This window comes from Anomaloglossus baeobatrachus, chromosome 2 (genome assembly GCF_048569485.1).
Source record: "Anomaloglossus baeobatrachus isolate aAnoBae1 chromosome 2, aAnoBae1.hap1, whole genome shotgun sequence".
Lineage (NCBI taxonomy): Eukaryota > Metazoa > Chordata > Amphibia > Anura > Aromobatidae > Anomaloglossus > Anomaloglossus baeobatrachus.
Window position 1 is genome coordinate 146835727 of NC_134354.1, and position 15546 is coordinate 146851272.

The 15546-nt window shown below is 49.8% G+C and overlaps 1 protein-coding gene across 2 annotated transcripts in view; it reads left to right on the forward strand.

Annotated features, from left to right (window-relative positions):
- The window catches only part of RPS6KA3 (ribosomal protein S6 kinase A3), a 168993-nt gene that overhangs the window by 95876 nt on the left and 57571 nt on the right, over positions 1-15546 (forward strand). For both annotated transcript variants that reach the window (XM_075335415.1, XM_075335416.1), the window contains exons 3-6: positions 214-330; positions 2934-3015; positions 12266-12346; positions 13975-14054. In XM_075335415.1, the coding sequence (XP_075191530.1) occupies positions 214-330; positions 2934-3015; positions 12266-12346; positions 13975-14054 (360 nt within the window). The remainder of the gene's footprint in view (positions 1-213; positions 331-2933; positions 3016-12265; positions 12347-13974; positions 14055-15546) is intronic.

The window sequence follows — 15546 nt, forward strand, 5'->3', positions numbered from 1 at the left end:
GCGCCCCTGTCTGCGCTGAGTTACAATTGTCACACTCTACCATTCGTTTCGCCCCTCACACAAGGATTTAATGCTGTAATATTGTGTCATTGATCTTTTCGGTGATAAACTGCTGCCACTGCTCACTCGTTCATCCGTTCTCTATTAGTCACGCTACGCTTCAGTTTGCTGGCTGTAGTTTCTTATGGTTTTTGTGTTATTTAATTTCCATAGGATGAAGGAAGCATAAATGAAATAGCAATTACACATCATGTTAAGGAAGGACACGAGAAAGCTGACCCCTCACAGTTTGAGCTTCTCAAGGTACTTGGACAAGGTTCTTTTGGAAAGGTGAGTGTGACGTTTCGTCCATGCATTGGTGTTATAATAAGGGGCTATGCACGTTTTTTTGCCTCCAGCTTCTCCAGATTCAGAATTTCCATCTATTATGATTCCATTAAATGCAGAAACACAATTCACATCATAAACTTCTGGATGACTCCAGAGACCGATGCAGTAATTTTCTGGTGTTCTTGACTACCCAGTCCCATGAGAAAGTGTCCTAGAAAGCCATATATTTCTCTGTTTTGGCTGAAGAGATGGGATTATAGGGTATATACACCTGTAGGGTCTAATTTTCAAGTTTCATTTAGAATATGGCTGGTTCAGACTTCATTTTCCTGCACATTGCTGTCTGCTGAATGAGTTCACTGAGAATCTATCTCCTCTTAACAGGAAAGTTTGTACCACCAACATATCTGCCATTAGTCCCGATAAGGGGTGCTTCACACACAGCGAGATCGCTACCGAAATCGCTGCTACGTCACGGTTTTGGTGACGCAACAGTGACCTTATTAGCGATCTCGCTGTGTGTGACACTGAGCAGCGATCTGGCCCCTGCTGTGAGATCGCTGCTCGTTACACACAGCCCTGGTTCGTTTTCTTCAAAGGCACTCTCCCGCTGTGACGCACACATCGCTGTGTGTGACAGCGAGAGAGCAACGAAATTAAGCGAGCAGAGAGCAGGAGCCGGCATCTGGCAGCTGCGGTAAGCTGTAACCAGGGTAAACATCGGGTAACCAAGAGATGCCCTTTCCCTGGTTACCCGATATTTACCTTCGTTACCAGCCTCCGCCGCTCTCGCTGCCAGTGCCGGCTCCTGCTCTCTGCACATGTAGCTGCAGTACACATCGCGTTAATTAACCCGATGTGTACTGTAGCTAGGAGAGCAAGGAGCCAGCGCTAAGCAGTGTGTGCGGCTCCCTGCTCTCTGCACATGTAGCTGCAGTACACATCGGGTTAATTAACCCGATGTGTACTGTAGCTAGGAGAGCAAGGAGCCAGCGCTAAGCAGTGTGCGCGGCTCCCTGCTCTCTGCACATGTAGCGACGTTATGATAGCTGCTGCGTCTCTGTGTTTGACAGCTAAGCAGCGATCATAACAGCGACTTACAAGGTCGCTGTTACGTCACAGAAAATGGTGACATAACAGCGACGTCGTTGTCGCTGTCGCTATGTGTGAACCCAGCCTAACGCAGGGCTGGGCAATGTACTGCCCGCAGTCCAATCCGGTTCTCTGGCTGTTACAGTCCAGCCCACAGACCGAGACAGTCAAAGGGCTGAAAACTGTGGCCCGCAGTCCGCACCATGCCCTCCCCAGTTTCCCGTATTCCGCAGTCCATTTCTCAATGCCACCATTATCTGCATTTTCCGAATGTAGACAGAGGTGAACACATTGTGAAGGAGGGGGACGCCGGCTCAGTTTTCCACCAATCAGCGTGCGGCACAGCAGACACAATGACTTCACATCACCGCGTGTGCTGTGCGGAGCCTCAGTGCACTAGAAAGCCATAGCAGAGCACTCGGGGAATGGGTTAGCAAGATGTGTGTGGTGTTTATTTTTCATGTGTATGGGATGTTGGTATGTATGTAGAAGGCTGTGTGGGAGCTCAAAATGTGTGTATATAGGGGGCAATGTGCGGGTTCAGAAATGGATATAGGAGGCTATAAGGGGCTCAAAGTATGTAGGAGGCTGTGAGGCTCATTCTATATTTAAAAGCCCTATTTATATTAGAGGCTATATGGCAGCTCAGAAATGTATATAGAGGCTATGGGGGGACTCCTGCTGTGTATGTGAGGCTAAATGGGGCTCATACTGTATATTTGAGGTTAAGTAAGCGATCATGCTGTATTTAGGAGACTGTGGGGCTCACACTTTATATAGGGGTTGTGTGGGGTTCACACTATATATAGGGGGATGTCCGCATACTTAATTCTACTCCAATATTAAGTGATACAATTAATATTCATATAAAATAGTTATGTTAATAATATTGAGCAGAATTACTTTCAGCCTATTGGTTCGGCCCTCCACACCAATCATGGTCTCTCAGGAAATTAATTGCCAACCCCTGCCATTGAGGATTCCCGATTTTGTGAGCCGTGTGATCAGCCGTTCTTAGCGGTGGACATTACAAAGATTTCCTCATTTTGGTTCATTCTCATTTTAAGTATGACGTTAGTTGCAGGTCTTCTTCACTACTTCTAATACAGGGGACCCATGGTGGGGGCCACCTCTTCTGTATCTATCGCCCCTTGTAGCTCATATAGGTAGATGCTGAATAAACAACCTCCGAGGCTAGCTCAGTGCACTATGTATTCCCTGTATATTACAGTAATGGTTGTGGGCATACACAGAACAAATTGCCCTTTGCCACTATGAGAAACTATTAGTTGTGATATCGCAACGCAGGGGAATCTATTGTAGCACGCGTGACCTGTGGGGTATGCCGCTGTTTGCTTACCTCCGCAGGAATCAAATGGACCTTTTTCCTGCAATAAGTGTAAGTACTTCTCCCCTAAGGGCCGCCATATCGGTCTTGTAATATTAGAAAATGTATCCATGTGCTTTTCTATTTACTTTTAATAACCACAGAATCCAATCTTTTATTACAGGTATTTCTTGTGCGAAAAATCTCAGAATCTGACGCTGGGCAACTATATGCAATGAAAGTATTAAAAAAAGCCACACTTAAAGGTAAGACCAATATTGGGTCTCTGTCTTGTTTTGCTCCTGTCGTTCAGCTGATGTTTGTATGGTTTGCTCCAGCCATGGGTATAGCTCACAAGCGCTGGGTTTCCTAGAGCCCGAAAGTTTGGAATAAGAACTGAGCAATCTGGTTACAGCCTATAATATATTAAGCAGGTGGAGTAATTGGATCCCGGACATAGTCTCTGACTGCCCTGTGGATGTATCGTATATAGTGCCGTTATTTTATCTTTGCTGCCTTATATATGACATGCACAACACTGCTTACATTCAGTAATATGCATGCACATAATACATTGCCATCAGAATTTGAATTGGGCATTTCAGGATTTTTCTATTTTCCTCCATTAAAGTGCCGGCTTGTGCCCCGTGGTACGTCTATTTGTCATTGTACACTGCAGTTTTTATGCTCTTGTGACTCCTACACATGCCTTAGGTATAGAAGCCGGTAGATCTTGACAGTGTACATTAAGATTTCTCAGATTTGTTTTTCAGGGGTCCCACCAACCATAATGTGGCATTGCCTCACTGTGTTCAGTCTACATGTCTTAATAGAAAATGTAACATTAATTTGTCTCATTGACCAATATAATATAATAAGCTTTAAAGTAGTTAATAATGTCACTTAGCCAGAGCTGCAGAAATGACTGTAGTAAATGATCCCCTTCATAATAGCCAGGGGGTGCCACTAAAGGTATGGTACCACATGGCAGCAGCTGAGTATGCCTATAGGCTGTTCAGTGGCTACAACATATTTCCAGTAATACCTCAACTTTCCCCACTAAAGTGGGCTTTACACGCTACAATTTATCGAACGATGTGTCGGCGGGGTCACGTCGTAAGTGACGCACATCCGGCATCGTTAGTTACATTGCATCGCATGCACGTCGTTCAATTACTAAAAATTGAACGTCAGGTTGAGCAATGTTCCCGAGACAGCACACATCGCTGTGTGACACCCCGGGAACAATGAACATCTCCTTACCTGCGTCCCGCAGCTCCTGCCGGCAATGTGGAAGGAAGGAGATGTTAACGTCCCGCTCATCTCCGCCCCTCCGCTTCTATTGGCCGGCTGCCATGTGACGTCACTGTGACGCCGAACGTCCCTCCCACTCCAGGAAGTGGATGTTCGCCGCCCACAGTGAGGTCGTATGGAAGGTAAGTACGTGTGACAGGAAATAATCGTTTGTGCGACACGGTCAACAAATTGAACGTGCCGCACATACAATCGTATGCGAAATTGTAAGGTGTAAAGCAGCCTTAGCTTATGTATTTGCCACCATGTGTGGGAATCAGGGCCGGATTAAGGTTGGTGGGGGTCCCTGGGCAGAAAATCTGGTGGGGGCCCCATAAACGTTAACATTTTTAGCCATAACAGTAGAGCACGAACTGTAGCATTTAGATATAAATCCAATAAACATGTATCTTAAGGCCCCGTCACACTAAGCAACATCGCTGCTAACTAACAACTTTTGTGACGTTGCTAGCGATGTTGCTGTGTGTGACATCCAGCAACAACCTGGCCCCTGCTGTGAGGTCGTTGGTTGTTGCTGAATGTCCTGGGCCATTTTTTAGTTGTTGCTGTCCCGCTGTGCAGCACAGATCGCTGTGTGTGACAGCGAGACAGCAACAACTGAATGTGCAGGCAGCAGGAGCCGGCTTCTGCGGAGGCTGGTAACCAATGTAAACATTGGGTAACCAAGAAGCCCTGTCCTTGGTTACCCGATATTTACCTTTGATACCAGCCTCCGCTGCTCTCACTATCAGTGCCGGCTCCTGCTCTGTGCACATGTAGCTGCAGCACACATCGGGTTAATTAACCCGATGTGTGCTGTAACTAGGAGAGCAAGGAGCCAGCGCTAAGCATTGTGCGCTGCTCCCTGCTCTGTGCACATTTAGCTGCAGCACACATCGGGTAATTAACCCGATGTGTGCTGTAACTAGGAGAGCAGGGAGCCAGCGCTCAGTGTGCGCTGCTTCCTGCTCTCTGCACGTGTAGCTGCGTGCGCTGGTAACCAAGGTAAATATCGGGTTGGTTACCCGATATTTACCTTAGTTACCAAGCGCAGCATCTTCCACGCGGCGCTGGGGGCTGGTCACTGGTTGCTGGTGCGCTCACCAGCAACTTGTGTAGCGACGCTCCAGCGATCCCTGCCAGGTCAGGTTGCTGGTGGGATCGCTGGAGCGTCGCAGTGTGACATCTCACCAGCAACCTCCTAGCAACTTACCAGCGATCCCCATCGTTGTTGGGATCGCTGGTAAGTTGCTTAGTGTGACTGGACCTTTACCCTGATCTGCCATATTCAGATTTACAGGACTACAATACAGATACAGTCCAGGATCACTCACAGTCGTCACTTATACAAAGAAAGTAGAGTAAAGGGGGCTTTACACGCTGCGACATCGCTAATGCGGAGTCGTTGGGGTCACGGAATTCGTGACGCACATTCGGCCGCATTAGCGATGCCGTTTCGTGTGACACCGATAAGCGATTTTGCATCGTTGCAATAACTTGCAAAATCGCTAATCGGCGACATGGGGGTCCATTCTCTAATATCGTTGCTGCAGTAGTAACGAAGTTGTTCCTCATTCCTGTGGCAGCACACATCGCTCAGTGTGACACCGCAGGAACGAGGAAGCTCCCCTTACCTGCCTCCCGGCCGCTATGCAGAAGGAAGGAGGTGGGCGGGATGTTACATCCCGCTCATCTCCACCCCTCCGCTGCTATTGGGCGGCGGTTAAGTGACGCTTCAGTGGCGTCGCTGTGACGCCGCATGGACCGCCCCCTTAGAAAGGAGGCGGTTCGCCGGTCACAGCGACGTCGCCGGACAGGTAAGTATGTGTGACGGCTCTGGGCGATGTTGTGCGGCACGGGCAGCGATTTGCCCGTGTCGCGCAACAGATGGGGGCGGGTACGCACGCTAGCGATATCGGGACCGATATCGCAGCGTGTAAAGCGGCCTTTACTCACATATTTTTAATTGATCCCAATGTTAAGGCAGCCAGGGACGGCTCCAGGTTTTTGTGGTCCCCGGATGAGTCTCAGTGGGCCCCATCCACACACAGACACACACATACACATACAGGCATACGTACATATACATATTTGAAGACAAATTCACAAAAATACATTTAAACAGACAAATATATGCACAGTCATATACACTGACATACATGCAGACACAGACGCATTACAGGTGTTAATATGGAGAAGTCACAAGCAGCCTCACTCACCTCTCCCGCTTGTTTCCAGCTCCTCCAGGACATATGGCTGTGTTGCATGATGGCCATCAATAACAGACATGACTGCACACCATGCACACTGACACAGCACTGATGTATATACATCACAGGAGGGGCTGGGGCCTACAATAAATACATTACAGGAGGGGCAGGGGGCATAGACATTACTGGGGGGGGGCATAGACGTTACTGGAGTGGCAAACCGCTCTGGTGGCGTACACATTACTGGGATGGGTGGCTTAGCGCTCTGGGGGACCCATATAGTTCTGGGGTGCCGCATAGACTGCTCTGATTCATATATACACACACACAGCTCTGCTTCAAACACACAGCTCTGCTTCACACACACAGCTCTGCTTCACACCACACATCTTTCTTCAGCTCTGCTTCACACACACACACAGCTCTGCTTCACACACACACACAGCTCTGCTTCACACCACAAATCTTTCTTCAGCTCTGCTTCACACACAGCTCTGCTTCACACCACACATCTTTCTTCAGCTCTGCTTCACACACACACACAGCTCTGCTTCACACCACAAATCTTTCTTCAGCTCTGCTTCACACACAGCTCTGCTTCACACCACACATCTTTCTTCAGCTCTGCTTCACACACACACACACACACACACACACAGCTCTGCTTCACACCACACATCTTTCTTCAGCTCTGCTTCTCTCACACACACACAGCTCTGCTTCACACCACACATCTTTCTTCAGCTCTGCTTCTCTCACACACACAGCTGTGCTTCACACCACACATCTTTCTTCAGCTCTGCTTCTCTCACACACACACACAGCTCTGCTTCACACACAGACACACACACAGCTCTGCTTCACACCACACATTTCTTCAGCTCTGCTTCACACACAGCTCTCTTTCACACACACTCACACACAGCTCTGCTTCACACACAGACACACACACACAGCTCTGCTTCACACCACACATATTTCTTCAGCTCTGCTTCACACACAGCTCTGCTTCACACACACAGCTCTCTTTCACACACACACACACAGCTCTGCTTCACACCACACATTTCTTCAGCTCTGCTTCACACACAGCTCTGCTTCACACACACACAGCTCTCTTTCACACACACACTCACACACAGCTCTGCTTCACACACACAGCTCTGCTTCACACACACAGCTCTGCTTCACACACACAGCTCTGCTTCACACACACAGCTCTGCATCACACCACACAGCTCTGCATCACACCACACAGCTCTGCATCACACCACACAGCTCTGCATCACACCACACAGCTCTGCATCACACCACACAGCTCTGCATCACACCACACATCTTTCTTCAGCTCTGTCCCTACCTGCTCTGATGCCATCCTCCTGCTGCTCCGGTATAGGCCGCCATCGTCCTGCTGCTGTTCCGGTGCCGCGGCCATTCTCCTGCTCCGGTTAGTCTCCTCTCCTGGCCGCGGCGTGGGTCTTCTCCGCGGCCGGCCGCCCGCGTGGGTCCTCTCCTCCGCGGCCGGCCAGCCAGCCGGCCGCCCGCGTGGGTCCTCTCCTCCGCGGCCGGCCAGCCAGCCGGCCGCCCGCGTGGGTCCTCTCCTCCGCGGCCGGCCAGCCAGCCGGCCGCCCGCGTGGGTCCTCTCCTCCGCGGCCGGCCAGCCAGCCGGCCGCCCGCGTGGGTCTTCTCCGCGGCGGCGTCCTGCTGTGACGTCCGCGGCGTCCTGCTGTGACGTCCGCAGCATTGGACGCCGCAGCAGAGCAGGGAGCAGGCACACCTCTGACCCCGGAAGTACAAACGATGGTACTTCCGAGGTCAATCAGCGTCCTGTGCCCGCAGCTTGTTTTTGCGTCTTAGAGACGCAGATACAAATAAATGTAGGTGCCCCCCCCCCGAAAACACAGCTGATTTAGACTGTCTTAACGGAGGGGGAGCGGGTGTGAAGAAAAGAAAAAAAAAAATTGCTGACGGGTGGCAAGTATGGCCCTGGTGGTGGGGGCCCCCTTGGAAGCTCTTTTGGTGGGGGCCCCGGGGCTGAAGCCCCGCCTGCCCCGCCTATAATCCGGCCCTGGTGGTAATGATTTTTGGCTGCATGCGACATCCACTGTGATGGACAGAAGCCTCGCCGCTTAGACACCCCAATATAGGGTGAGGTGTTACATTAGGGCACAGATATCTGGGTGCCATGCTGGTAAATCCTACATATTGTCATTTGTATGCTGTGGGGAGGGGGTTATGAGATCTGTAAAGTCTTTGGGTGGAACTGCACATGTCGTCATCTCCAGGAGTCCCCAAAATATCCAACAATATATATACCTTATTACTACCATAAATCGTATTCATGTTTAGCATTTGACAGAATGGAATCTTCACAATTGGGTGTAATATTGTCTAGATTGCGCTCAATGTGCATCATTTCAGTGTTATCTGTTAAAGGGGTTGGTTGTCCAGTATTTGGGGTGGGGGGATGCTGCAAATGTTACAAAAAAACAACCCCCCCCCTGTCCTTCAAGTGCTCACCTGTATCCCGGCCAATACTGGCCACTAATACTGCCGGGTAGTATAGGTGATGGCTAGAAATGTCATTGCTGCATGCCTGTAAACAAGACAGCAGTGGCCACTGAAACATCGATTTTGTATTAGTGCTGTTTGTTTTTTTTTGTTTTTATACTACCAGACAACTTATTTTAAAGGGAAGGCGGCTTGTGGATGTTTATGCCCAGTAATAGGAAGATTCAGCTTATGAGTCCGTCGGGCTTCGAATTTGCAGTGCTGGAGACGTGGAAACTAATCAACTGCTTCACAAACCGCTCCACATATACAGATAAATGCCACACGGCAGATATGAGTGTCTGTCCCCACTTCACGCCGCCCTCCAAGACGAAAGCATCAGTGTGCTGATAGGTTCTCTTTAACGTTATAAGGGAATTTTCACCCATGGATGATAATGGATAGTCAATATGCAATGTAGCCTGGACAAGAATAATGGATTGAGCGTAGATGGAGATGAGTCCCAAATCGCTGCTTAGTTGAGAGATTCACAGTAACTGGGCTCATTGATCGTCATCATTTGATTATCAAGAGTTGCTTCCACCCTGCTAAGAGCAGACTGTGCAGTAAAATGGCAGTTATATGGTTTCATCATCTCCAGCTCTGTACATGGACTCTGTTCACACTTCTAACCAAGGAAAAGGAGGAGACCCATCCACATGTCATTGCTCATTGTGCGCTGTAACGTGGCAGTGCGCCGTCCTTCTTTTCCTTGGTCACTTTACCTGGTGGTGTCGTTGAGGTGCGCCTGCTAATACCTGTTGAGCGTGGCTTGCTGCCCACCATTTTCTCTCTGCGCCTGTTCACACCTGCGTCATCACTTTACTGTTATGACTTGTAGGCAAGATTAGTTTTTGCACAATTACCACCAAATTCCCTTTATTGGATTTCTTTCACTTGATATATAGATTGAAATATAAATGATTTACTGGTGGATGTTCTTCACAAAGCTGCGGGGAAATCTACGGCTGCCAGTCTGCACAAATCGTGTCCATTTTGTTGAGGTTTTCCCTGTGGTAATTAAAAAAAGAAAAGAAAGCACTAAAACATGTGCTACGTAAGATGGTAACAGAAGTCATGTAGCCTAAAGCCGTATCCTTAGAGATTCTGTAACCAGGTTCTTGCTCCCCCATCTGAGAGTGGTATAATGTAGAGACAGAGACCCTGATTCCAGCAATGTGTCTTTCTGAGCTGTTTGCTGTCGGTTTGATAAAATCAATGTTTTCTCTGCTGCAGATCTAGCAGTTAGGCCTAAGGCTGGGGCCACACGGGGACTACTGCGATCCCCTTGCATGACACTCGCCTAGTGCTGTCAGTACAGCAGAGCAGAGTGTCATGCGTGTGTCCTTGCAACTGAGGTCCGTTCGTGCGAGCAGACCTCAGCTGCGGGGTGCGGGCCGGCACTCAGGAGGGGAGGGAGGGATTTCTCTCCCTCTCTCCTGCATAGCCGGCTATTGCCATTCTCGCACTGCACTAGCGGTACACCGGTGTACTGCGAGTGCAGTGCGATTTATTTTATTTATTTTTTTTTTTTCTCTCGCCCCATTCACTTAAATGGGTGCAAGAGAGAGTCTCGCATTACAATCGCAACATGCTGCAATTGTTTTCTCGGTCCGATTTAGGGCTGAGAAAATAATCGCTCATGGGCGCTGACACAAAGGCTAGAATTGGTCTGAGTGGAATGCGATTCTTTATCGCACTGTTTTTCTCGCCGTGTGGCTTAGGCCTAAGACACACGGCGAGAAAAACTGTGCGAGTGGAGTGTGATAAAGAATCGCATTCCACTCGGACCAATATTAGCCTGTGTGTCAGCGCCCATGAGCGATTATTTTCTCAGCCCTAATCGAACCGAGAAAACAATCGCAGCATGCTGTGACTGTAATGCAATCCTGTTTTTTTTTTTTTCCTCACACCCATTCAAGTCTATGGTGCGAGAGAAAAATCGTACTGCACTCTCAGTACATCGGTGTACCGCGAGTGCAGTGCGAGAATGACAATAGCCGGCTACGGAGGAGAGCGGGAGATAAACCCCGCCCTCTCCTCCTCAGTGCCGGCCCGCCCCCCGCAGCAGAGGTCCACTTGCACGAGCGGACCTCAGTCGCAGGGACACTCGCATGACACTCGGCTCTGCTGTACTGCCAGCGTGAGCAGTGTCATGCGAGGGGATCACAGTAATCCCCGTGTGTCCCCAGCCTTATACAGAGTGAATATGCTGGACTGCCTGCAGCACGCAAAGTAGTCCCATAATGATAATCTACTGCAGATTAAACAGTAATTTTATCAAAACTACACTGTGCAGCCCAGTAAGTGACACATCGCTGGAATCAGGAGCTTTGCCTCTACATTATACTGCTCTCCGATTAGGTGGCAGAAACCAGGTGACAAGAGTCCCTTTAATCTGTATGGCCGCTAAATGACAACCAAATATGCCCAGAATGATGAATACTACACTTAAAACGTCATCCCCATAGTACTTCATGCTCACCGCACCACATCTTGTGTACACAGGATGATGGGCTGCTGAGAATGATGATTGCTTAGGACCCATTTACAGTGGCCAATAATCAAACTAACCATCATTTCCCAGTTATTAACCTCTCTAAACAGGCCAGCGATCTCCTGGAGAACAAGCAAAAAGCTTGCTCGTCAAGTGAAATGATTTTTACGCAAACGTAAAAGCATTGATACCGAGAACAATTCTATACGCAGAGCACAATCTTTTACCACGTGGCGGTGCAGCCAGTCGGCTTGCTAAACATTCCAATTAACGCCCGCCATTCAGACTGCTTGTAGCCGATTGGTTTACACACACATTCAGCCAGTCTAAATGCAACTATAAAAGTCATTTCACCCGACGAACAAGCTTCTTGCTCTATATTTTTTTTTGTCTGGTGGTTGCCAGCATGTGTAAAGCCATACCGATAGTTTATTTCAGTTCTTTGGAACATTTGTTTCTTGATTATCGGCCAGTGTAAAAGCGACCTACCGTTACTAGTACCTGATAATGTGACATTGGTTCCCCGCTGGTCTCTGTTCAACCATCTGCCAGTTATGGCGAGTCGCCAGACGCTGGGGGCCGTGATACAGACTATATATTTTTCAGTTTTATCCGCACTTAAGATCTGAACTTAAATCTCAGCAAAATCTGCAAAGTCAATGAAGAAAATCCTGAAATGTGTTTACTGGAGATATAAAAATCCGCACCATAGGTAAATATCCATAGTGCAATATGTCACAAAGTAGATGACAAGGTCTAAATCCACTGCAGATTTTCCTACACAACTGCAGCATTTCCATCCTTTCTTAATACCGTATATCCTAATGGGGTCTATAGGGGTTCAGGTGTATTTTGTCCCCAGGAGGTGCCCTGCCTAGACGCCGTGAAGGATTGCTGGGTGCACTTGTAGAGTTGGCATCAATCGTTAAAGTGATATTGTTTTTTGTTTTTTTTTTCATCCCACAGTTCGAGATCGTGTTAGAACAAAAATGGAGCGTGATATTTTAGTGGAAGTTAATCATCCGTTTATTGTCAAATTGCACTATGGTGAGTAATAGATTTGTGCCCGCTGCTAGAGCGGCACCAGCTGCTCGCATGTCACATCCTGCCCGCACTAATGCCTCTGCGTCTTACTAACATTTACACACTATGCAAATATCTAAATATGTCAGTTACTATTAGCCCACAGGAACAGGTTCTGTCTACACGAGAATTATCCCAGCTCCAGCCTTATTATTTCAGCCATTGTACGCCGCTCGGTGTCTCCGGCATTACGATATCTTTGATGTCCTCTTTGATTCTGCACGGTTGCCACTTCAATGTGAAGTCTGTTCTGCGAGTGTAAGAAGTGCAGCTTATTTTCCTTCACATCGCTTTAATTACGGTTCCATGCAGATGGTACTTTGCATAAAATTTAATTTACGTTTCTCTTATTGTTTGTTTGCAAACTTGAAAGGAACGTATCACAATAAAACAAAGAAAAAAGGTGCTAGAAATGTGAAAACAAGACCTTTTACCATGTATTTATCCAAAGAGGACCTGTCTGCACTCCCGACAAGCAGTATAGTAAATACAAGTAACAATTCTGGAGCATGTTTTCTAAGAACGTTACATTATGCAATACCTCTGATATTCCTCCTGGAAATGCATGAATAAGGCTAGGTTCACATTTCCGTCAATTTGTATCAGTCACAATCCGCGGCTCTGGTAAACAACGGAATCCATTTGGCGGATTCCGTTGTTCACATAGACTTGTATCAGCGGCGGATTGTGACTGATGATGCTGCGTTGCATCCTCCGCCCGACTGATCAGTCGTAGAACGACTGACCGTCGGGCAGCAGGAACGCGGCATGTAGTGTTTTTTGAGCAGCGGAATCCTTTTGATTCCGCTGCGCATGCTCTCTCTCGGCGGCCGAACAATCGGCTGATCGCCCGGCTGTTGTGAGCGATCGGCTGATCACCCGGCTGCTGTGAGCGATCGGCTGATCGCCCGGCTGCTGTGAGCGATCGGCTGATCGCCCGGCTGCTGTGAGCGATCGGCTGATCGCCCGGCTGCTGTGAGCGATCGGCTGATCGCCCGGCTGCTGTGAGCGATCGGCTGATCGCCCGGCTGCTGTGAGCGATCGGCTGATCGCCCGGCTGCTGTGAGCGATCGGCTGATCGCCCGGCTGCTGTGAGCGATCGGCTGATCGCCCGGCTGCTGTGAGCGATCGGCTGATCGCCCGGCTGCTGTGAGCGATCGGCTGATCGCCCGGCTGCTGTGAGCGATCGGCTGATCGCCCGGCTGCTGTGAGCGATCGGCTGATCGTTCTCTCACATTTTACAACGGAGTCCGACAATGAATTCTCATTCTTGACATCCGTTGTACAACGCATCAGTCACAAGCGTCAAGCAACGCATGTGACTGATTCAAAACAACGGAAATGTGAACCTAGCCTAAAGTATCAGCGGGTGTTCCCATTCCCCCTGGGCGTTTTCATGTGTATGTAGGAGCTGCAGATTCTGTATACAGAGAGGGCTGGTCAAGGGCTGTGCGTCTCATAAATATTCACACTTCAAAAGTGTAAATTATTCACAGAAAAATGATGTAACCTTGTAAGTGGTTTTGATTACGTAAGTTCAAGCACAATCTGTACTAAAACAAATATATATAATTTCTAATCTTTTGTTACAGCTTTCCAAACAGAAGGCAAACTATACCTAATTTTGGATTTTCTCAGGGGTGGGGATTTGTTTACACGCTTATCCAAAGAGGTACGTTTTTTGCTTTTTAATAATCAATTCTTGGCTTTTCTTTTGTGATTTAAAATGTAATTAACTAAGTGTTTGTCCCCTAAAATTATGTTAAGTGCATATTAAAATAAAAAATTATTCTCCACTTATTAATATACTTGTGATTAAGATGCACCTTTAAAGATACCAGTGCCAGTCCAGGCTCCTTTACTTCTGGCCTAGGTTTGACACAAAAGAGCATGTCCCGATTTAATGTTTGTGAAGTGGGCTGCTGCCCTGCTCACATGATATTCTATGTAGAAGAGGGGGAGGGGTGGAGCTGCCGCTGTCTCCTCGCTCTGCCGCTGTCTCCTCGCTCTGCCGCTGTCTCCTCGCTCTGCCGCTGTCTCCTCGCTCTGCCGCTGTCTCCTCGCTCTGCCGCTGTCTCCTCGCTCTGCCGCTGTCTCCTCGCTCTGCCGCTGTCTCCTCGCTCTGCCGCTGTCTCCTCGCTCTGCCGCTGTCTCCTCGCTCTGCCGCTGTCTCCTCGCTCTGCCGCTGTCTCCTCGCTCTGCCGCTGTCTCCTCGCTCTGCCGCTGTCTCCTCGCTCTGCCGCTGTCTCCTCGCTCTGCCGCTGTCTCCTCGCTCTGCCGCTGTCTCCTCGCTCTGCCGCTGTCTCCTCGCTCTGCCGCTGTCTCCTCGCTCTGCCGCTGTCTCCTCGCTCTGCCGCTGTCTCCTCGCTCTGCCGCTGTCTCCTCGCTCTGCCGCTGTCTCCTCGCTCTGCCGCTGTCTCCTCGCTCTGCCGCTGTCTCCTCGCTCTGCCGCTGTCTCCTCGCTCTGCCGCTGTCTCCTCGCTCTGCCGCTGTCTCCTCGCTCTGCCGCTGTCTCCTCGCTCTGCCGCTGTCTCCTCGCTCTGCCGCTGTCTCCTCGCTCTGCCGCTGTCTCCTCGCTCTGCCGCTGTCTCCTCGCTCTGCCGCTGTCTCCTCGCTCTGCCGCTGTCTCCTCGCTCTGCCGCTGTCTCCTCGCTCTGCCGCTGTCTCCTCGCTCTGCCGCTGTCTCCTCGCTCTGCCGCTGTCTCCTCGCTCTGCCGCTGTCTCCTCGCTCTGCCGCTGTCTCCTCGCTCTGCCGCTGTCTCCTCGCTCTGCCGCTGTCTCCTCGCTCTGCCGCTGTCTCCTCGCTCTGCCGCTGTCTCCTCGCTCTGCCGCTGTCTCCTCGCTCTGCCGCTGTCTCCTCGCTCTGCCGCTGTCTCCTCGCTCTGCCGCTGTCTCCTCGCTCTGCCGCTGTCTCCTCGCTCTGCCGCTGTCTCCTCGCTCTGCCGCTGTCTCCTCGCTCTGCCGCTGTCTCCTCGCTCTGCCGCTGTCTCCTCGCTCTGCCGCTGTCTCCTCGCTCTGCCGCTGTCTCCTCGCTCTGCCGCTGTCTCCTCGCTCTGCCGCTGTCTCCTCGCTCTGCCGCTGTCTCCTCGCTCTGCCGCTGTCTCCTCGCTCTGCCGCTGTCTCCTCGCTCTGCCGCTGTCGCCTCGCTCTGCCGCTGTCGCCTC